The 24,129-nt window shown below is 42.6% G+C and overlaps 1 protein-coding gene across 1 annotated transcript in view; it reads left to right on the top strand.

Annotated features, from left to right (window-relative positions):
* CPEB1 (cytoplasmic polyadenylation element binding protein 1) overlaps nucleotides 1–16,734 on the top strand; it is a 39,797-nt gene extending 23,063 nt beyond the window's left edge. Inside the window, exons 6-12 of the mRNA XM_073650794.1 lie at nucleotides 5,774–5,887; nucleotides 11,555–11,644; nucleotides 12,334–12,470; nucleotides 13,020–13,218; nucleotides 13,298–13,392; nucleotides 14,573–14,653; nucleotides 15,276–16,734. Coding sequence (XP_073506895.1) covers nucleotides 5,774–5,887; nucleotides 11,555–11,644; nucleotides 12,334–12,470; nucleotides 13,020–13,218; nucleotides 13,298–13,392; nucleotides 14,573–14,653; nucleotides 15,276–15,386 — 827 coding nt within the window. The 3' untranslated portion in view covers nucleotides 15,387–16,734. The remainder of the gene's footprint in view (nucleotides 1–5,773; nucleotides 5,888–11,554; nucleotides 11,645–12,333; nucleotides 12,471–13,019; nucleotides 13,219–13,297; nucleotides 13,393–14,572; nucleotides 14,654–15,275) is intronic.
* Nucleotides 16,735–24,129: the final 7,395 nt, after the last annotated feature.

The following is a 24,129-nucleotide window of genomic DNA, read 5'->3' as shown; positions in this document are numbered from 1 at the left end:
CAGGGATGTGCGTTAGTTTTTTCACGGGGTGGCACGTCAGTTTCCGCCTCGGAGGGCGTTTGTGGCTCCTTGGAGGCTCTTCAGCATGGGCCGTTTGAGCCTATGCATTCAGCTACGCTTTACTTACTTTATTGGAAGGTGGCCTTCCTGGTGGTGGTCACCTCTTTTGAGAAGGGCGGCACGGTCTTGCTCGCCCCCTTTTCTGGAGTTCCACTCGGATCGCGTGGTGCTTCATACCCATGGCAATTTTCTGCCTAAAGTGGTGTCGAGTTTCCATGTCAATCAGGACATCGTGTTGCCCTCCCTCTGTCCGAATCTGAAAAGTCCAAAGGAGCGAGCCCTGCACTCGTTGGATTTGGTGCGGGCTTTGAAGTTCTATCTTACAATCACGCAAGGGTTTCGGAAGTCTGACTCTCTTTGTGATTCCTGCTGGTCGTTGGCGTGGTCAGCGGGCTTCCAAGGACACTAGCTCGGTGGATATGTTCGGCTAGCCTGGAGGCGTACCGGCTCAAGGGCGAGCCTTGTCCAGTTAAGGTTCGAGCTCATTCCACGAAAGCTGTTGGTTCGTCGTGGGCTTTTCATCAGGGGGCCTCGGCAGCGCAGCTCTGCCAAGCGGCTACCTGGCGCTCCGTTCACACTTTTACAAAGTTTTATAAGGTGGACGTCAGTGCTTCCGCTGATGCGGCCTTGGGACGCAGGGTCCTGCAGGTGGCGGTGGTTTAGGACATCTCTAACTTGTGTTTAGCGCTGGTTGCGCGTTTATCTAAGTTGTTGAGGAGTTGGCGATTCTGCCACTGTTTTTCCCACCCTTGAGTTCTGGACTGCTTTGGGACGTCCCACTAGTAATAGATCTGTGTCTCCCTTCCTTCCCTTCTGCTGCTGAAAGATGGATTTTGGTAAGACCTTACCTGTAAAATCCTTTTCAGCGAAGGAAGGGAGACATTGTTTTCCAGATGCGGTGCGACTCCTCTCTGATGGCGGTCATCTGGGCGGGGATCTGCGCGCTAGGGCTCTGTTCCAGCATTGCCAGCTCATCGCAGTTGTCGGGTCCAGTGAGTAGTGCCTGGGACTGTTATATGCATAACCTGTTCTCTCGCATTTCTGAATTTTCAGAAGGGGTTGTGGTGGTCCGCTTGTGTTGTCTGCTCTTCCTTAGCTTGTGTACGGACTGAAGGACATGGGAGTAGGAGGAGCCTAAGCTGGAGGGGCCGGTCGTCACTTTTTCTAATCTGAGGTGAACTATCCTATGGGGCTCCGCCTACCCACTAGTAATGGATCTGTCTCCCTTCCTTCGCTGAAAAGGATTTTACCGGTAAGGTCTTGCCAAAATCTGTCTTTTCAGGGTCTGGGGCCAGTTGAGGGCTTATTTTTTGCATGCTGGGCTAACCTTTTTAATGATACCATTTTGGGGTAGATCTGATGTTTTGATCGCCCGTTATTGCATTTTATTGCAAGTTTGTGGCGACCAAAAAACCTAATGCTGGCGTTTGGTAAATGGCGTAACCAGAAAATTCCAATCAGATTAATTTTTTTTATATTGATCAGGTGATTCTGAATATGGCAATAACAATAACAAATGTGTATGTGGGGGTTTATTTATTTTGAATGGGGCAAAAGGGGTTGTTTTAATATATATATATATATATATATATATATATATATATATATATATATATATATATATATATATATATATATATATATATATATATATATATATATATATATATATATATATATATATATATATATATATATATATATATAATTTTTTTTACACTGCTGGCTTCTATAGTCCCAATAGGAGATTAGAAGCAGTAACTGTCTGATCTCCTCTGCTACATAGAGGTGATGTGCAGATCTCCTCAATGTAGCAGAAATGCTCCTGTGCTATGAGCACCAACCACTAGGTGGCTCTCATGGCAATCTTTACATGACAACCACTAGGGTCTGCTGCAGACCCAGGGCTGTCATGCCCACCCATCAGTGACCCACAATCAAGTGATGGGGTCACCGCGGGGTACGTGACGCACTTCTGGCGTGGCGCTGTTAATTGCCACTGTCTGACAGTGGCATTTAACTAGTTAACAGCCGCAGGTGGATCGCGATTCCACCCGTGGCTGTTGCGGGCACATGTCAGCTGTAATCAGCTGACATGTGCCCGATTCAGTGCGGGCTCGGCGCCATAGCCCTCACTGAACTGGGGGTGATGGCCTTGAGCATACTAATACTGACCACGTCGGAAAGGGGTTAGCAAATAAAAACTTGAAATGGATCAATACAAAAAGTGAAACTCATCTAGTCATTACAAACAGTGAAGAACTGAAAATTAAGTTTTTTATATTCTAATTTGGTGAGATGCACCTGTATATTTGTATTTATTTCTAAGGCGAGGGGTAATTCAGTTTTCTAGTGCAACCTCTGCACACAAAGCTATTGGTATAAAGCATCACTCAGATGTCCATGATGCATTAATGCTACATCTGCAAAGTACATCATGAGCTGACAATGTGCAGACCTTTTAAAGCAGTGACTAATTAAGCCACTCTGAACATTTAACTTTACTGCTTTATTGGTAAGGGCATCAGAAGGAATTAAAGCTTAGTTCAGACATCCATGCATCACATGATTTGAACACTGCCTCAGTTCTGCCATGTTGGTGTGGAGTGCAGCATGAGTATTACACTGCAGCAGTGAACAGTCTGGTATTGTATTAATACCAGACTACTGACCTGTCTTCAGTACTGCAGCAGTGGCGAGGAGAGGTCAGCCTTGCATTTGTAGTACAATAGCAGGCTATGATGGGACCTTGCTGATGCCCAGACCTACTGTAAGTGACAATTGTAGCTCTGCATAGCATTGGGCTACAATAGGTCTCCTTATTCTAATTACAGTAGTCTTAAAATAAAGCCAATTTACAAGCTGGCCATTTTTCTTTTATCTGTCAATTTAACCTATAAAATTAAAAGAAAAATTCTGACTTGGTTTCCCAGTGTGTATTTAAAGCTCTTTACTTTCTGGGACTTTCAGTCCAGTGGATGTTCTGATCAGTTAATGAGTTATCTGTATGCACAATTGTGCAATCAGCCACTGTTGGGACCACCCACTGGACAAAAAATCCCATACAGAATTGCATATTAAATGATTAAAACACAGGTTATGCTGAATCACTTCTCTCAGCCATATACAGTGCCTACAAGTAGTATTCAACCCCCTGCAGATTTAGCTGGTTGACACATGCGGAATTAACTTGGCATTGTGACATTTGTACTGTAGATCAGCCTGGAAGTGGGAAATGCACTGCAGCAAATTTTGTTTTTGTGTTTTTTTTTTTTTTTAAAAACATTAAAAGTTAATTCAGAGTGTCATTTATTATTCAACCCCTCAAACCACAAGAATTCTGTTTGGTCCCCCTAAAGTATTAAGAAGTAGTTCAGGCACCAAGAATAATGAGCTTCACATGTGTGGATTAAAGATCTCTTTTGCCAGCCTTTTCTGACTATTTAAGACCCTCCCCAAACTTGTGAACAACACTCAGACATGGTCAACATGGGAAAGACGAAGGAGCATTCCAAGGCCATCAGACTAGATCGTGGAGGGTCACAAGGCTGGCAAGGGGTACAAAACCCTTTCCAAGGAGTTGGGCCTACCTGTCTCCACTGTTGGGAGCATCATCCGTAAGTGGAAGGCTTATGGAACTGTTAGCCTTCCACGGCCTGGACAGCCTTTGAAAGTGTCCTCCCGTGCCGAGGCCAGGCTTGTCCGAAGAGTCAGGCTAACCCAAGGACAACAAGGAAGGAGCTCTGGGAAGATCTCATGGCAGTGGGGACATTGGTTTCAGTCAATACCATAAGTAACGTACTCCACCGCAATGGTCTCCGTTCCAGACGAGCCTGTATGGTACCTTTTACTTTCAAAGCGTCGTGTCAAGGCTCGTCTACAGTTTGCTCATGATCACTTGGAGGACTCTGAGACAGACTGGTTCAAGGTTCTATGGTCTGAGACCAAGATCGAGATCTTTGGTGCCAACCACACACGTGACGTTTGGAGACTGGATGACACTGCATACGACCCCAAGAATACCATCCCTACAGTCAAGCATGGTGGTGGCAGCATCATGCTGTGGGGCTGTTTCTCAGCCAAGGGGCCTGGCCATCTGGTCCGCATCCATGGGAAGATGGATAGCACGGCCTACCTGGAGATTTTGGCCAAGAACCTCCGCTCCTCCATCAAGGATCTTAAGATGGGTCGTAATTTCATCTTCCAACAAGACAACGACCCAAAGCACACAGCCAAGAAAACCAAGGCCTGGTTCAAGAGGGAAAAAGTCAAGGTGTTGGAGTGGCCTAGTCAGTCTCCTGACCTTAACCCAATTGAAAACTTGTGGAAGGAGCTCAAGAATAAAGTCCACATGAGACACCCAAAGAACCTAGATAACTTGGAGAAGATCTGCATGGAGGAGTGGGCCAAGATAACTCCACAGACCTGTGCCGGCCTGATCAGGTCTTATAAAAGACGATTATTAGCTGTAATTGCAAACAAGGGTTATTCCACAAAATATTAAACATAGGGGTTGTATAATAATTGACCCACACTTTTATGTTTAAAATTTAATAAAATTCAACTGAGCAACATAACTTTTTGGTTTGTAAGATTTATGCTTCTGTTCATAAAACCTACTCTCATTTGCAGTTTGAAGGCTCTAACTTATTTGCATCTTATCAAACCAGCTAAATCTGCAGGGGGTTGAATACTACTTGTAGGCACGGTAGATCAGAAGAAGCGGAGCAGATTGATATAACATGATTCAATCACATTAAAGGGAACCTGTCAGCATGAAAGGTACCATGTTATAGAGCAAGGGGAGCTGAGTGGATTGACCTGTTTGGGATTTGGTATAACTTGTTTAATTAAACTTGCTACTTTTTCTGGACCTTTTTTTTTCTGTTTAAGTGACTGACTGAGCTGTCTTATACAAAGGCCCACTGATGAAAACACCCACTGGTCCTTAAATGCCAGAAAGGGCAGAGGATTAAAGGGGGTTTTCCCATGAACAATATTGATTAAAATCAACTTTATTTTGGAATAATAACTTCCACAATTGGATGTTTTAAATAAAATGTTCCTGTGCTGACAATCTTATAAATGTGCCCCTGTGTAATTTCTGTGTCTGACCGTGCAGGAATGTGGTCTAATTATACCACAGCTCCTGGAAAGGGGAGAAAGCGTATAGACATTACAGCACAGGATCACAGCTGATTCTTTATTGTGTAAAACATTTCACTGCCTGTTTTTAAACCATGTTTTGCTTCAAAGGAATCAGCTGTGATCCCCTGCTGTCCTCTCTGTATAGTCTTTTGCTCCCCCCCCCCCCCCCCCCCCCCCGCCCAGGAGCTGTGGTATGTTCAGACCATGCTCCTGCAGTCACATGCCATTACACAGTACACAGCAGGGGCACATGTATAAGATTATCTCAGCACAGGAACATTTTACTTAATTTCCACAATTGAATGAATGTATTTTATCATTCCAAGATCTATTGATCAAAATGAACTTTTGTTTGTCGGAAAACCCCTTTAAATCAAGCTTATACTGGGAATTTTCTCACACCACTATCTGCTTACCTCCCTTTGCTATATAACCTATATTTGGTGCAGATTAAACTTCATTTCCATGGTGACAGGTTCCTTTTAAACTGCATTTCTTTTTTCCTTTTTAATTCTTCAAGCAGATGATAACAATATGAAACATACTATTTTTATTTTATTTACAGCGGTAAATGAAGCTACATGCACATGGAGTGGCCAGCTGCCACCTCGTAACTACAAAAATCCAGTATATTCTTGCAAAGTGTTTCTCGGTGGTGTGCCATGGGACATTACAGAAAGTAAGCTCACACGAACACCACTTTCTTTGAAAAGACAAGACCTGGGTACTTAAGTTTACAAGGGCAAACATTTCAGTTACTATGCATCTTCCCCAACCTATTCCATGCCTACTACCTTATGTGGAGAAGACTGTCAGGCATATGGGTTATGTGACCCTGATAGATCATGCCAAAAGCTGGTGTACTGGTTCAGTTGAGACTGAGCAGTATATTGTCTGAAAATTGAGATTCTGGTTTGGCTTTTATCCCAAGTCATGTGGCAAGCCTCTTTTTTTTTTTAAAGGATCAATATTGACTTTTAGGATCACTGCTTCTAATGGGTGGCACTGGAGTTCTAGTTTTCCCACTTGGAGAGGCAATTTGCATATTGGTATACTTCTGTGCATGCTTCTAGGCTGTACACTGCTGAACTTCTGCCCAGCTCTTAAAACTACTCAATATTTTGTTTAGTAGGTGACATTCAGTATTTTACCTCGGTATCTGTAGGCAAAACACAGGAGTGGGTGACGTGTGTATAGAGTTGAGGTCTTTCTAGCCCACTTGTCTGTAACCCAATATTGACTTTTAAATCCTTAAAATTTTACAGGCAGATCAATTAAAGAACTCCCATCAAAGTTTATACCCTATTAATATATTGCAGTCATATTATATAGCACTGTACTTAAAATTGCTAATTTTGCCTTTCTACACAGCTAAATTTTCGCTCTTTGCTTTTCTTTGCCCTATGTAGAAACAAGTTTATTTTCCCTGCATTTATCATCCGCTCCAACTCCTGATCCAGCTGCTCCTCGCCCCCATCAGGGATTTTTGAAGTGCCCTATTGCTCAAACAGGGAACTTTTACCTCCTATTTACCAGTAGGTCCATCATAACGGCACAACAGGAGTTAAGTCCTCTGTTCCTCTAGGGACAGGAAACATGAGAGGTTAAAAGCGCCCCCCCCCATCACACCCTCAGTTTTTCCTGTCCCTAGCAGGACAGGACGCTATGGAGAGGTTCTCCGAAGATAGAAGTTACCTGAGAGCCGGGGGTTGGGGGGGGGGGGGGGGGGGGGGTCTGAGAACTCTCCCCTTCCTTCGGTCCAGAGGCTCCATGCTGATACCCCTTTTCGGGGTCCCTGAGCCAGAAAACCGCCGCTTGCCTCTGTATCCCCCAGACAGGGGCCTCTGAGCATTGCACTATCCCACTGGCGTTACTCTGAAAGGCCGACGTGCGCTCCACGGAGGAGCGCGGTGTATGGCTTCTGGCGGGAGGCGGAGTCATCAGGGCAAACATCCTCTTTGGGGCCGGTGTGTGTTCCAGGGTGGAGCGCACGCAGAGCGCGGTGCGAGACTTCTGGCCGGAAGGCGGAGTCAGAAGAGCAGACATCCGCTTTGGCCGGCGTGCGTTCCAGGGTGGAGCGCACGCCACATGGGCTTCTCCTTCCGGCATTGAGAAGAGGGGCTTCCGGGGCCCAGAACACACAGGTGCCCGGAGGCAGTGGTGAGCCTCCAGGGCATTAAGAAAAGCTATTATTGTTGGGGGTGTGGCTACCACCTGGATCAGGTAAGACCCTATAAAAGGGTACACCTCAGCCACACACACACTGACACCATGGAAGCTAATCCTTCACTTTCAGAAGCCCCTTCAGAGTCCCTGGGCAGTGTGAGTACAGCCTTAGGCCCTTCTCTGGATAAATCAGAATATTCTAGGACAGGTTTTTATAGTAAATCTCCGGTGTCCTTTTATATTTTTTTTTATGGATTAGAAGGGGACCCAGAGGTCTGGATCTTCTTCCAAAAAATCAAGACTGTGTAGACTGTAACACGAAGCTTCAGGACTCGTATAAAAAGCGGCTGTGTAAAAAATGTATAGCCGAGGTCCTAAAGGAAGAAAAAACTTCCTTTTTGATGGATATAAGATCTATGATCCGTGAGGAGGTCCAGAGTACAGTCTCGAGCCTCATGCCTTTCCATACACAATAGTCACCCCAAATAGTTCAACCCTCTCCTCGCCAGAAAAGACCTAGGTGGGAGATGGAAGAGGTGTCTGAGGAAGGAGAATATTCAGACTCTGCATCAGAGTACAGTCTAGAAGAGGATGAGTATCTCTTCTGTTACCCTCACAAGAGAGAAAGAAATGTATTCTCTACGGAACATACGGATGAACTATTAAAGTCCGTCAGGCATACTATGAACTTGGAGGACACTCGGGTCTCCCATTCCAGACAAGATGAAATGTTTGCAGGTCTGAGAACTCGGAGAAATAGTGTTCCCTGTAAATGAGCATTTAAAATCAATGATTATGGAGGAATGGGAAGTGGAGAAAAGACTCATTGTGCCAAGAGACTTTAAATCCCGTCTTCCTTTCAATCCGGAGGACATCAAACTTTGGGAGGAAATCCCTAAAGTAGATGTCCCAATAGCGAAAGTGGCTAAGAAAACGTCCACTCCCTTTGAGGATTCGTCTTGCCTCAAGGACGCAATGGATAGGAAGGCAGAGAGCATGCTCAAGAGGAGCTGGGAGGCCTCAGCAGCCATAATTAAATCAAATATCGCTGCCACTTCAGTGGCAAGATCCATGTGCCTTTGGTTGGACGAGCTGTCAGATCAAATTGGGTCTGATTCCCCTGTAGAGATGCTATCGGACTCTCTTCCCATGTTAAAGCTGGCAACGCAATTCATGGCTGATGCCTCAGCCGAATCTGTCCGATTCGCAGCTAGATGTAGCGTATTATCTAATACAGCTAGACGGGCAATATGGCTAAAAAACGTGGTGGTGGTGGAGGGGGGAATAACCACTCAAAGAATAAACTGTGCTCCATTCCCTTCTCGGGCGCTCGGGTCTTTGGTCCAGTGTTGGACGAGATCCTAGAAAGAGCATCCGACAAGAAAAAAGGATTTCCCGAGGATAGGGTTGAAAGATACCAGCCCTTTCGTGGACCCCCCTCGATCCCCCTAAATGTGATTACAGGGGTAAGGGTAAGACGGGGAGATGGTCTTACAGGAAGGGAGGAAAGGACAGAGCAGATCAGGTCGCCATTGGAGTAGGGGGCAGGCTTTTCTTTCAGGACAAGTGGGCGTCCATTACAAAAAATCAATGGATCCTACGTTCCTTAGGGGAAGGTTTCAAAATAGACTTCTCCCATGCCCCCCTCGTTGTTTCCAAATCACTCGTCCTCACTCCCCCGTAGATCTCAAAAGTCTATGGCAGGATATATTAGTCCTTCAATCCCTACACGTGGTGAAACAGGTCCCCCCTTCAGAGCAGGGTTTAGGCCATTATTCCTCCCTCTTCTCGGTGTTAAAACCCTGGGGCAAACGCTGTACGGTTATAAACCTCAAGCCCTTAAACCAGTGGGTGGAATACAAAAGGTTCAAAATGGAAACTATAAAAACCAGCATTCCATTGATAGAGAAGGGATCGGTAATGTGCACCCTAGACCTCAAGGATGCATATTACCATGTTCCAAGTCACCAGCAATACCTCAGGTTCACTCTAGAGCAGTAGGACACGGTACACAACTTTCAATTCACTTGCCTACCCTTTGGTCTGTCCTCAGCCCCCCCGAATATTCACAAAGGTTATGACAGAAGTAGCGGCCTTAAGAACACAGGGGATTATATTGATCCCTTACCTGCACGATATATTGTTGGTGGCAGAGTCAGTCTCTTCTCAGTCAACAAGAGCATATGATCGAAACCCTGGAATATTTGGGGTGGAACATCAATTGGGAAAAATCAAGCCTCCATCCAAGTACTACAAAAGTATTTCTAGGGGTACTCTTAGATTCCAGTCTTCAAAAGTCCTCCTTGCCCCAGGAGAAAAGAGAAAAAATAAAACAGCAGACCACCTCAATCAGATACGCCATGCGGATCTTAGGACTGATGACCTCATGCATTCCGAGCGTGAAATGGGCACAGGCCCGTTCAAGGCCGTTACAGAAGTCGATCCTGTCAGTTTGGAACAAACTACCATCGGGGTTAGACAAGAAAATGACTGTCAAGAGCTAAATTCCCTTTCCTGGTGGACAGACCCTTCAAACTTAGAAAATGCAGTAGACTGGATCCTTCTTCCTTCAATCCAGATCCATACGGATGCCAGCCAAAAAGGCTGGGGAGCAAGCATAGGAAACGGATATCTACAAGGGATGTGGCCCAAATAGATACAACACAGGTCGTCAAATTTAAGGGAGCTAAAGGCGGTCTGGGAGACTCTTCAAAGATGTCAGCATTTGCTCAGAGGAAATCACATAAAAATTCTCAGGCAACAGCACCACCATCGCTTTTCTTTGTCGACAAGGAGGTCCAAGAGGGAAATGGTTACAATCCTTGGCTGCAAGAATTTTCTACTGGGCAGAGAGAAATGTCCTTTCAATATCAGCTATTCATCTAAGGGGGTCTGAAAATGTGGTAGCAGACTTTCTTAGCAGAGCAAGAGTTGGTCCCTCAGATTGGGAGCTGAATCCGAAATGTGTTTCATCAAATCATTCAACGATGGGGCACCCTGTTCATAGACCTGTTCGCAACAAGAAAAAACAGGAAGCTGCAGCGCTTTTTTTTTTTTTTTTTTTTTTTTTTTTTTTCCTTGGACCCAGCCGACAGCCCAGAAGGAATAGATGTCCTTTCTCAATCATGGGGAACAAAACTGGTGTACGCCTTTCCTCCAGTCCCTCTCATCTCAAGAGTACTAAGGAAAATCCAACAGGAGAGGGAGCTCTTATTCTGATAGCGCCCTACTGGCCCAAAAAGAGCTGGTTCCCTCTGCTACACCAGATGGCGGTGGGACTCCCAGCCAGGAGAGATCTTCTATTGCAGGGTCCCTTGTTACATCCAAACATCCAATTCCTCCAATTGACAGCATGGAACCTGAGAGGCGGATCCTAGCCTCTAAGGGCCTTTCCCATCAAGTAATTGCAACTCTACAAGCCTGTAGGAAACCAGTAACGTCAGCTATCTATTCTAGGATTTGGAAACGGTTCTGTAGCTTTGCAGGTCCAGTCTGTGGGAAATTCGTCTCACCCCAATATTCCAACAATACTGGATTTCCTCCAAGAGGGGTTTGATAAGGGTCTGAGGCCAAATGCGTTAAGTTCATATCTCGGCCCTAAGTGCTTTTTTGGACTACTCCTTAATAGACCACCCATGGATATCAAGGTTCATAAAAGCAACTTCTCATTTAAAACCCACGATAAGGAGTCTAGTACCACCGTGGGATCTGAACCTGGTGTGGAGGGCTTTATGTAAGTCTCCCTTTGAACCCCTTGAAGAAACATCAGTAGACCTGCTTTCTATGAAATCTGCCTTTCTTGTGGCAGTTACTACAGCGAAACGGGTAGGCGAGATCCAGGCCCTCTGTTCTGGACCCATACCTTAAGATTCTGGGGGGGGGGGGCTTTTAACCTCTCATGTTTCCTGTCCCTAGAGGAACAGAGGACTTAACTCCTGTCGTGCTGTTATGATGGACTCCTGGAAACGTAATTAACGGTAGGAATAATTCCTATTTTCTACATGGAGCTTAGAAAAATTCAGCTAGTCAGTTTTTAATCGCAAGATACCATAGACCTAATAAAATTGGGTGGAAAGTCAAAATGAGCAATTGTAAGTACAGTGCTATATAATTGCAATAATTTCATAGGATGAAAACTGATAGTGCTTCTTTAAACTAAAGCACAACTTTTACTTTCCAGCCGGACTAATAAACACATTCCGTGTGTTTGGTGCTCTGAGTGTTGAGTGGCCTGGTAAGGATGGAAAACATCCCCGTTGTCCTCCTAAAGGTAATATGCCTAAAGGTAATACAAAGATGGTAGGATAAAATTTTTATTCTAGCACTTCCTGGGTGTGCACTTGTGGACTGTTTTACATGGGACAAATAACTGGTGACAAGGTGATGGGACAGTTGCGGTAATTGCCAAACAGGTTAGTGTAAAGGTTGCAATAACGTAATATGGTAGTGCTTGCACTTCATATATTAATGCGAAATTCTTAAAATTCCCCAATTGCTAGAGGTCTGACAACAGGGACCCCCTGCAATCCCAAAACACTGGGTGCTGATGAAAGAGCTCTGCAAGATCACCTCTTGAATGGAGCAGAGGCATACATGCTTTCAACTTTTAGGAATAATGCTTTAATTGGCACTTCCTTCCCATGACTGGTCAATAAATGGGACAAATGACTTTGCATCCTAAACACTAAAACATTACTGGCTTTCTTGTGTGGTTTGTCTTGTCTGTTACAGGGTCAATCTCATTAAAATTGTAAAGTTCTTGTAAAAACAAGCCACTTTGCAAATTGTAATGGAAAATGCTCATCAAGAGTGGTGGGATTTTAAACGGTAAAGATCCAATCTGGTCTATAGCTCTACTTTATTCTCACTGCAGACAATGCTATTCTGCAGCTACCTTCATCAAGCAAGTGAATGAAACTTGTGACCTACAAAGTTTTATAATGCCATTCTCTCATTTAGGGTATGTGTACTTGGTGTTTGAATCTGATAAATCTGTGAGGGCACTACTTCAAGCGTGCACTCAGGACTTGCTAAGTCAGGATGGGCTGAGTGAGCACTACTTCAAAATGTCAAGTCGCAGGATGCGCTGCAAGGAGGTAAGCTTCCTGTCTTTGATCACAATTTGGTTTTGAGGGGAAAAAAAATTAAACCCAGGATCTGTCTGTACATCGGAAGCTTGTTTAAGCCCGTACCAGTCTGTTCACCACTGAACAAATCATTCAAAGTTATTTCTGATTTCTTCACAATTTCTCCAGTGTGTATGTACACAAGTTGTGCCATTCTTTTGTTTTGTTTCGCATAGACTATAGTTAGTTGGTGGGAGCAACTGCTATGCGCCTATTATAGGTATGGGACTTTAGTACTAAAGCCACTGTTTGTTTAAATTTTTGGATTGCAATATTGTTGGTCAGGCCAAAGCAAGCTCCCCTAATATATTGGCTCTTAATTCTGCACTCCTAAATTCATTGAAGGGCCTTTTTATAATTCCCTATTCTGTAGCAATTAATCTGACAAATTCAAACACCGAAATGGGTATCAAAGCTTTACATATTGATTGGAGCCTTTTTTCTTTTATAAAGAAAAATGACATGTTTTAATGTAATTGCTGTCCAATATTAAGTGGAACTATCATTTTGTTTTCTTAGGTGCAGGTCATTCCTTGGGTGCTGGCAGACAGCAACTTTGTTCGTAGTCCATCTCAGCGTCTGGATCCCAGCAAAACTGTGTTTGTTGGTGCTTTACATGGAATGCTGAATGCTGAAGCTCTTGCCTCTATAATGAATGATCTGTTTGGTGGTGTGGTCTATGCTGGCATTGATACAGATAAGCACAAGTACCCAATAGGTGTGTAAAGCTGTGCACATTACGCAATTTAATATTGATAACAATTGAGCGAACTAATCTTTCTTTCCTTATAACGCAGGTTCTGGTCGAGTGACATTTAACAACCAGCGCAGTTATTTAAAGGCTGTTAGTGCTGCATTTGTCGAGATAAAAACTGCTAAGTTTACTAAAAAGGTAAATTTGCTTTGCCTGATTCTGTTGGTACCATCTCTGATAGTGCTGCAGAAGAAAAAAAAAAAACTTGGCTCTACAGCAAACGCCTGATTCAGAGGGTGGAAGTAGGCGAGAAGGTGACCTTATTATGCTTTGCTTACATAGTGCCATATTCCGCAGCGCTTTACAGACATCATTGGCATTGTCCCCATTGGGGCCCACAATATAAATTCCCTATCACTATATCTTTGGGTGGGAGGAAGCCAGAATACCTGGAGAAAACACAAACTTCTCAGATGTTTAGACCCAACTACAGGTGCTCCCTTGCCATATTTAAAGTCATTCTGTGCAATCAGACTTTTTTTTAGGAACCTGTGAAGTCGGATAATTCTATTAATCTGCAGCTCTAGGGTCAGTCTGTAAGTTAATAGTTATGTAGGTGCGCAGTCACTGTAGTGAGTTCAGCATCTGGGAGAGTAACTTTTTTTTTTCCTCCTGGGAGCAGCCAGCTTTCAGTCATGCTATACAATGAGTGAGGGCTGTAGGCACACGTCAGCATTTTGACAAACAGCTGGCTCAGCAGTAAATTTTAGAAGTCTCCCGCACCATATGTTAACTGGCGTGGCCCAGTCCAATGGGTGCTGCTCGTCTTTACCCCATGCTTCACTTATCCACACAATTTCATTCTTTTACTTGATGTGGATGACTCCTCCTATGTCCTGCACACCGCACTATAAAGCTGATGCCTGTGCAATGAAGGCACAAGCATCTGCACTCCCCTCTGCCCTACTAATGACAGTCCCTTAATGTAATGGAGCAAAGTGTGCCTGTGGTTCAAATGTGCAGGCATGATATTTGCAGCATTCTATGGATGACTTGAGATGCATCATCCACATCAATCAAGGCATGAGGATGCAATTGCAGCGATAGAGGTGTTGGACAACACGCATTGGAGTGGACCTTGCCAATTAACATACAGCACGGAGAACTAAGAGGTAGCTTTTTTTTTTATAAACTAAAAGCCACTGTCTGCAGGCGATAAACAACCACAAGTATTTGATATCACATGACTGTCTTAAGTGTTAAATGTAAGCAATTCTGTTTAGAACACTAATATAGTGGACCTTTGTAACCAGTGTAATTAAAAATAAAGCTATTTGTCATCTGTTTACTAATGAGGTAAATATTTTTTTATTTTAAGGTTCAGATTGACCCTTACCTTGAAGATTCTGTGTGCCAGGTTTGCAATTCCCAGCCAGGTCCCTTCTTCTGCAGAGACCAGGTAGATCCAAATTTCAGAACTGCAGTGTTTTAGTATAAAAGTAGAAACTATATTTTACATGGGACAGGTAATGTTTGCAACAATGAGATTCTTGTAATGAGGCTCAAATGTTCAGTGCAGAGGCATTTCTCTACTTTAAGTACCATTTTTATTTTAATATACCTGTAAAACATTGTGCATAGGGAAGCAAATGACTGATTAAACAACCTGTACAAGTGAACTGAACAATTAAGTTTACCTGGTGCTATTGGTACAATGACAGCATTTAGTTCAATCCAACTGACTAATGCTGACATTGTGACAGCATGTATGCAAATTAATAATTTCTTGTCAGATCACTAGTGAGACACCTTAATATAACAACTGTTAACAAGTAAGCTTTAGAGTGCTGGTCTTCAAGGTACAACACTGTATACATTATGTACTTATGAGGCTGGTGTCTTTACCTTGAAAATCTCATATGGTAAACTCCAGCTTCTAAAACGTATTTTCAGTCAGTATAGTTTATTGATGCATAAAGTTGACTCTAGATTCTTCTAGTATTTACTTTTTAAAGCTAACTTGATTAGACATTTATTTTTAAAGACCTGATTCAATATTAATTAACACCTAAATATTTTAGGTTTGCTTTAAGTACTTCTGCCGTTCCTGCTGGCACTGGCAACACTCTATGGAGATTCTCCGTCACCACCGCCCTCTAATGCGCAACCAGAAGAGTCGTGACTCCAGTTAAAGTTACCAGCGAAGAACAAATTTAATTCACAACAAATGTGCTGAAGAGGACCCTGCGCCCCATGTCCCCACCAGACAGCACTAGGAATATTCATGAGTCTTTCGGGATTATTGCAGAAGACTGCAGATGGTGGGGGGGCGGAGTCACTTTATTTTGTTTGGCACTTACTGTTTGCTGTAACTTGTAACAGTTTTCTTGCACTTGTGCACAGTGAAGTTTTGCCAGGGACTGTCTGGTTTCAAGTTTGTGTTTTGTTTTTTCTTTAATGGGGAGCATGGTTCTCCTCCCAGTAGTTCTGCAGTACTCGTATTAAGCTACAACACTTGCTGAATGTAAGCAATGTGTGAACAGTATCTGGATTGCCTTTGCCTTCGTCTCCTTTTTTTTTTTTTTTTTTTTTTTTATATATACTACAGGCGCTTTTTTACATTCCTTGCAAATACTGTGGGTGATTATAAATTTCATTGAGTGGTTACCCAGTCTTTTGCCGTTGCCACACAGTGCCTTCTGATTTCTTTAATGTCCTTCTGAACCACAGGCTGTTCAGTTGGTTTTTTTTACTGAAACACCAATTGCAGGATCTGCTCTTAATTTAAACCAAATCATATTTCCTATTTTACCCTCTGTGGGATTTTTACCAGTTCCTTTTTACACTCTTAAGATGGTTTTTAAGTCCATATTTTTTTTTTTCCTGGCAGCTTTTAACATTATTGCAAGTGTTCGGTTTCTGGGAGCTGCTAGCTGAAGAGCATTACTGAAAATAATATACTGTATTTGTACAACAGAAATTGCAACAAAATGACAGACTTGGGGCCTTGGTTGAAACAGATGAGTACAGTGTGTATATAGTTTTAAGGATGTTTGTTGCACTTTTTTAATTTGCACTTCAGGGGATGGTAGAGTTTTTAATCACTTGTTTGGTTGGCTGGACAGTAAAGGGCTGTAATATATATTTTCTTTTGAGAATGGGGTAGAGGCAAGAGATGAGACCTTTCTCCTGGAGGGAATGTGCCCATGCTCTTAGGTTAAGTATTTTGTTATAGGAAGCAGCTGACTTGTGCAAATTGCAAGCCTTTCAAATTTGTGTCCATGTTTGTTTGTTTTTTATTTCTGTGCCCCGCCCCCTCTGTTTGGAAGCTCTGTGCCAAAGATCCCACTGTCTGTAACCCTCCCTCTTTCCAGTACATGCTGAGCTAAATCTGCACTAGCTGCCCTAAGTGGGCATTTCTGTGAAGCTGCGTGTGAAGTCTCTACCTCATTGTAGTTATGCAAGCAGAAAATGCACTTAACCTACAGATGTGGTGTCGTTTTCTTTTTGTTTGGCACATAATAAACACGTTGAAGCAGTGATTGGATTCTATATATTTTTTCCACTACCAGAAATGGCACATAAATGAGTGTCCTCTATGTATGATATAAGCACACACCATCCTAAATTTGTACATGCCACTCCAGAAATGCACAGCTAATTGGCTATGAACAAACTGCATAATGTGTACTGTATGTAGCTAAATGTGAGGTTTTTAAACTTCTACAACTAAAGGTAAACTAAATAAGCAAGCAGCAAACTATTTGTGGCAGAAAAAACTGCAGCTGTCTGGCACGGCTCCAAGGCAAGAAATCACAAAATGACATGTTAAGATAAAATATATGTTTAAAACTTTTTTTTGCAAAAACTTTCCACCCCACAAGTGACCTCATTTTAGAAACTAGGACCTTGGAATTTATGTAGACATGGAAACTGTCTTGAAACCACAGGTGCTTCAGATTATTTTTCTTAAAAGCTAGAATTAAATTCTAAAATATTCTAACTTTCAAAGCTGAAGGCTATACCGCAGATCCATCCATATCTCTATCGAAGGCTATACCGCAGATCCATCCATATCTCTATCGAAGGCTATACCGCAGATCCATCCATATCTCTATCGAAGGCTATACCGCAGATCCATCCATATCTCTATGGAAGGCTATACCGCAGATCCATCCATATCTCTATGGAAGGCTATACCGCAGATCCATCCATATCTCTATCGAAGGCTATACCGCAGATCCATCCATATCTCTATCGAAGGCTATACCGCAGATCCATCCATATCTCTATCGACGGCTATACCGCAGATCCATCCATATCTCTATCGACGTTACAGGTCTTAAAATGGTAACAAAAGCAAATTAAAAAGTCACCGTTTAAATGTAGTGGGGGCTTTTTATTCCATTCCCCCCCAACCCCCTTTCCTATTTTCCAGTACACTATGATGAAAACAAGCAATTGTATGTATTCACTGCATATTGCACTCAGGGGAAGTTTTGCCCCAAATTTTTTTTCTTCCATGAAAATCGGTCAGAACAGATGTACCCCAAAATATGATTCTGTAGCACTTTTTACAATTAAGCGGGGACACACAGACAATATGTAACCCATTTTAACAGTTACATCAGGAGTGAGCCCTGATGCCTTAATCAGCAGTAAAACTTGCATAGCAGGTCTCAATGTCACAAACCAATTTTAACTTCCTATTCTCTCTCCACATTAAAAAAAGAGAAAAATTGGGGCATCACAAATGCGGCAAATTCTCTGCCCCAACTCTATCCCCCTTCATAGTCACTGTATGCTTATACCGTGCTGCAGGAGGAGCACAACTTCTATTTTTCACTTGTTACTAGGCAAGATGGAATTGGCATTGTCAGGGATCCCCAGTTACTGTCCAGATCTCAGTATCACATTGCTGTCACCAGTAAGATAGGGCAGCACTGTGCCAAACCTTTATCTTCCCACCTCATTTTGCCAATGCCTGGGAAGGGAGGCTATAACTTTGTACCATGTTAGCCAGTAGATGTTTATAGATAGATACACCTCAGTGGTTGATACCAGCTTTGCAGTTGGCCATTGAAAGGTAAATTGCCAGCTTTCAAGACTACGCAGGTCTCTTCATCAGGCATGGTATAACACAATCTGAAGAGTCACACATTTATACACAATAGGACACAAATAATGCAATAGATGAGATGTGACTTGAAGCAGAACTAGGAGTATGGGAGAGGGAGAAACTATTGTGGAGGGAGCAGTTCAATCACAGGACAATAACTCGCTCATCTATGAAGTCTGAGTTTTGTGGTGATCCCACAGGTCTGAGGAGCACATTCCTTAGTTGATGTAGAATGACATAAATCCATGTGACATATTTATTCCTGCATGGTCAAAGGTTGTAATAAGGTTGTATTCCCAGACTTTTCTGTCTCTGAGATTTAAGATAGCCTTTTAATACCAGTAATTTCATGTCCATGATGTGATCAGGGAAACAAATGTTTAGCCACAGGTACTTATTTCTTTTATGGTGATGAGAATTCATCTGTTCTAAGTTTTTTGCCCGGTCTCCCCTACATACAGCTCTCCACCCCCCCCCCTCCCCCCCCAAGCTGGTCATTTTGGTACATACAATTAAGTACACTACATTAGATGTGGTGCAGCTGAAAGTACCTGGGATCTTGTAGTCCTGATGTGAGTTGGTAATATTTCTTGTCAATGGCAATTATAAATGGACAGATATATATTTTACTTTTTTTTTTTTTCTGGTTGCATAGAAAGGTTCCTGTAGCTGGTGGAGATGACTGGGAGCTTCTGACAATGATTCTTAGATTTGGGGGCTGCCTGAAACACAGTAGGGAGGGGGGGGGGTCTGGAAATATGGATTGTAATCTGACATTTTTTTGTAAGGGTTGTAGTTTCCATGCAGCTCCCTTTAGCACCTCCAGATTTGGATTGTAGATGACTAGTGATGAGCGAGTATGTTCGGTTAACCCTTTCGCCGAGTATTTATAGAATGCTCGGGCTTTAAGTTTTCGTCGCTCCGTGAACATGATTTGCAACTGTTAGGCATTCCTCACATGTATTAAATCTGTCAAACAGTTGCAAATCATGTTCACGGAGCGACGAAAACTTAAAGCCCGAGCATTCTATAAATACTCGGTGCTTGGCCGAGTATACTCGGCGAAAGGGTTAACCGAACATACTTGCTCATTACTATAGAGGACTACTAGAGGCACCTGGTTGCTTTCTTTTGTTTTGTAATGTAGGAGGTGATTCTTGTAATTTGGTTCTCAATTGTTCTTGGAAACTGTCCCATTTAAGGTATGTTGGACTGTTGATTGGCTTCCGGTACATGGATGTCTCTATTTCGTTGTTCTGTAGCTTAATGATGGTGTCCAAAAAGTTAATTTCAGTACAGGAGTAGTTGAGTGTTAGGTTGATTGTAGGATGAAATTGATTAAAGTGTTCATGGAACATAGCTGTTGCTCAGAATCTGTCCAGATTAAAATATCGTCAATGTAACCATAGTAGGCCAGAGGCCTGATGGGACATGAGGACAAGTCGCTTTCAAGCTTGGCGATTAAAAGATTTGCATACTGTGGCGCAACCTTGCTTCCCATCGCTGTACCAGTCTCCTGTAGATATGTTACAAAACTCATCCTCACCCACAACTACTTTGCGTTTGATAAGTTTCACCACAATCTGCATCAACTCCTCCTGTATTTTCCATGAAGATTTTGCAAGCAGTTAATCCATCCTTGTGTGGGATATTAAGAGTACAAAGATTCCATGTCAATGGTAGCCGGGATGGTTCCTTCTGGTAGAGGACATATTGCTGCTAGTTTATTCAATAGGTCTGTTAGGAGGGGAGGAGTGACATCCCATGGGAGCAGACCCTGTCCACACTTACTGCAGTTGCAATGTGAGCTAGCATTACCCTAAGTTTTCATGACTATTGTCAGCAGATGATTGCTAGGGTTTATAAGTTTTCATATATCATTAAATACAGTACTGTCAATTTTTTTTAAACCGACCCATTCCCTTTGAAAAATGTATCATGGGAAGAATGCAGACAGAACTTTACAAATAAAGTGCTACAAATGAGCATATTTGAGTTTAAACAAAATTTAGCTACAAGCAGTCTTTCTGCAGTTGTCTCATCTTGGTTGAATTTCTGGTATCACTATCATTCCTGCTCTCGCTTAATTGAAAATGTGCTCTTTTGCCTTTCTCTCAATCATGGCCTTTCCCTTCTCTAACTAAAGATTTCACATCCTAACTAAGGCGACATACTCCTTTTTAAATCTAAGCAATTAACACACTTGTACACCATGATATACAAGTCTCCAAAGTATAATAGCATCTTGAATTCTACATTTAACCCCTTCATGACCACTTATACATCGTTCTACTGATCTAAGAATAGCCTCAACAAGTCCTGCTGCATCGGGCACGATCAGTGTTGACACCGACAATTGCCGATAAACCCCCTGTTGCTACTGTTCGTTATAACGGCGTCTAAATGGTTAGCATCGGTGCCCGGAGATTGTGTAGTCCTGATGGTTGACATGGCAATTCACCCCCAAGTAACAGTCTTGGTCTGCCAGCTATAGTGATCTGTTCAGAAGTTAACATTTGGGTGGTAAAAATAACATTTTGCATAAATCTCTGAAAAGCACCTGAAGGGTTGATGGACTACCTGATAGAAGTTTTAATATGTTGAGGGGGGGGGGGGGCTGCTTTTTAAACTGGTATCACTCTTGGGGGGGGGGGTTATAATATATAGGTCCCTCAGTCACTACTAAACTGAAAAGGTCCCTAAAAGTTTTGTAAATATCCTTGGAAAATTGCAGCTACACTATTAAACCTACTGTAGCATAATATATACATTCTACAAATTTTGAGCTGATGTAAGACCGCCATGAGGTAAATGTTAAAGGGGATCTGTCACCCCTGGGACTTATCAGAGCTCTAATATGGGCATACAAATGATAGAAATGTGAATCTATACATACCTGTATGCCCCATATTAGAATTAGAGGTTTGGTTGCTTTGAAATATCTTTTATTAAATCTGTTTTCTTATGCATGTGGTCCAGGGGACAGGAAGAAATCCCCACCTACTTAGTGATTTTCAATCTCCCCCTCCCCTGGGGGATAGTCCTTTCAAAGCTTGAAAATTGCTAGTGGGGTTTTTTTTTTTTTTTTTTTTTTTTTTTTTTTTGGTCAAATTTCTGATGTTCTAAGTTGACTATTAGGTCAATAGTTTTATAAAGTACAATGTGTCATGAAAAATTTCTTAATCATTCATGTTGAATTTCCAGAGTTGTTGTTACAAAGTGACATGTCTGATTTGAACAATCTGGCCTGGTCACGGAGGGGTAAAAAGGGTTAGCTACATTATCGCTACCTGTGTTTGCATGATATTGTGGGACTTATAAAGAAGACTGCACTAAGTACAGGAGAGGAATATAATAGTTTTATAGAACACTACTGTTCTCAAAATGGGAACCAACCTGTCCATCAACCTCCTATAATCAGAAACACTGCTGATGAAGGCTAATAGACAAATGAACTGGTAAATTAAAAGACCTAAGACTAGCTTGCTTTTGTTACAATTTTGATTAACCTTTTAAACACCACCTCCATACACTTTAGTTAGCTGTTGTCCCCACCTTCCCCGTGCATGGGAGCGCTGACCTGTGCTCTCTACGCAAGAGCGGCTGCCAGTCTCCTCGGGTGGGGAGATTATCTTCAAGAGAAACATGTGTTGGAAATCAGTTGAGCTGGACCCTTCTGTCGGAAGATAAGATTGCCAGCTAATCCTTCAGATAATGGATCAGGCCAGCTTCAATTTAATGTGTATAGAACCGATAGCTGGCTTGTTATGCAGCGAGTGCACACTTACAAGCGCAGCTCTGAAGCTGACTGGATCGCTGAATCTGGCCAGCTTCAGTGCCATTGCACTCTTCTAATACTGTAGAGCAGGGATGTGAAACTTAAACACACAGGGGGCCAAAATGAAAAACTTAGGACAAAGTCGCAGGCCAACCAGTATACAGGATAATGGGCCTCACATAAGGGTGGTGGTTCTGGTGTTGGGGGCCAAATGTAACCACCCACGGGCCAGAGTTTGACATGTGCTATTGAGGCAGAGCAGACTGTTCAGAGCAGCTGAATTGTCAATCTCCAGGAAAGCACCCCACCCAAAATTCTGCTCACTTGGGGAAGTCCCATCTTTAATTTGCGGATGGAATAGTAAGGGCTCACACGTGTTTACATCGGACGAATACTATTCGATGTTTTCTCAGATAGCACTTGGGCCAATGTTCTATGGGGCAGTGCTGATCAGCGCTTTTCGCACGAGAAGAAAAATTGCAGGATGCTGCGTTTTGCAACGCAGTTTGGATGGCACTCACCCATTCAAATCTATGGATGCGTGGAAATCATCAGACAGAACTTGGATGATATCAGTGCCGTCTGATTTTCACACTCACACAATGGAGAAATTTTGTTTTCCAACTTTTCCTCAACTGTGCTATGATTTTCTTAACTGATAGAATCAGATCACACTAAGATGGCACTCTGAGCAAACTCGAATCAGTGTCTCATTACCATAATCGATCTGATTATCTCGTGTGAGAGTCTATGCTCAGCTTAAGGGCAGAGACACACTGCCATATTTCTCGTCCGAGGATCGCATCATAAAGCACGTACTGGCTGGCACCACTCCTGACCTTAGTTTGACAGCTGCATAGAAGTCCGTCATGCTCAGGTCAGTGCCATGCGATCATCGCACGAGTCATACGGCAATGTGTCTCTGCCCTAATAGTGGAAATTATAGTGCTAGTGAAGGTATTGTCTTAACCCCATCATGACTTTTTTTTGTTTTTTTACATTCGCTTACGAGCCACAATTTTTTTTTTCCTTATTTTGAAGATTTTTATTTAGTCATTTTGGCATGCTGTCATTGAGTTTATTAATGGGTATCTGATGAATGTTATACCATGCTTATTGTTCTTGGGCTCAAATCATCAAGATTTTCTGCTGACAACGTTTTGACAGAATCTCTATATTAGCTCCTCATTCTGCTGGTTCTGGTTTATCACACTGATTTTTTTTCTATGAGAAGTAACTTGTTTTTGGTGACCTTTACTGTAAAGTATGTGCTTTCAGGATAAAGAAATTATATTTAAGAAGACCCTGTACATACGAAAAAAAAATAATTGATCTTGGTAGATCAGCCTAATTTCTGCATGTGGACAATGTATACTGATTATTTAGAGTAAGCAGAAGAAAAAAATGTTTTAAAGAAAAAAAAAAAAAAACTCTGCTGGCAACGCCTTGGGCAACTGCTGACCAATAACATCTCAGATGTGCTCGATGCCAGACGAGTCCGTATCCACTACAGGTGTTGGTAGAATATTAAGGCTGTTAGCAGCAGCTTGAGTGACATGCAGCTTGGTGGTGACAGGTTGAAAAACCACTAATGTGAACTTTCACGTTCCCTCATGAAGACATCATGATGTTGCCAATGTGGTCTCCAGACCAATCTACTTTTATTATTCTGTCCAATGCAAAAAAAAACAGGATTCTGCAGTAAAGAATGGATCACAACACACCATTCTTTGAATCATACGATACCACGTGTGCAATGCTATATTTATGTGATGCCCTCACCAGGGAATGTTACACCTGTCCTGGAATTATGGTGTAGGGTTGCATAATGTACGGTATTCAGACCCCTCTAGTCCTTTATTACAGATCCACTAATAGCTCGGCTTACATTGATTTGGTTATGGAACCAGTGATACAGCCATTTTTCAACACCATGCCAGGCCACATATTGCTCATGCTACTGTGAGAAGCCTGCATGGCTTAGAACTTCTACAATGGCCTGCAGTGTCTCTGGACTTGTGTCCCCATCGAGTACAAC

This window comes from Phyllobates terribilis, unplaced genomic scaffold, assembly GCF_046119375.1.
Source record: "Phyllobates terribilis strain yellow unplaced genomic scaffold, ASM4611937v1 Scaffold_11__3_contigs__length_659146591, whole genome shotgun sequence".
Classification (NCBI taxonomy): domain Eukaryota; kingdom Metazoa; phylum Chordata; class Amphibia; order Anura; family Dendrobatidae; genus Phyllobates; species Phyllobates terribilis.
This window is presented reverse-complemented; position numbering and strand designations above follow the sequence as displayed.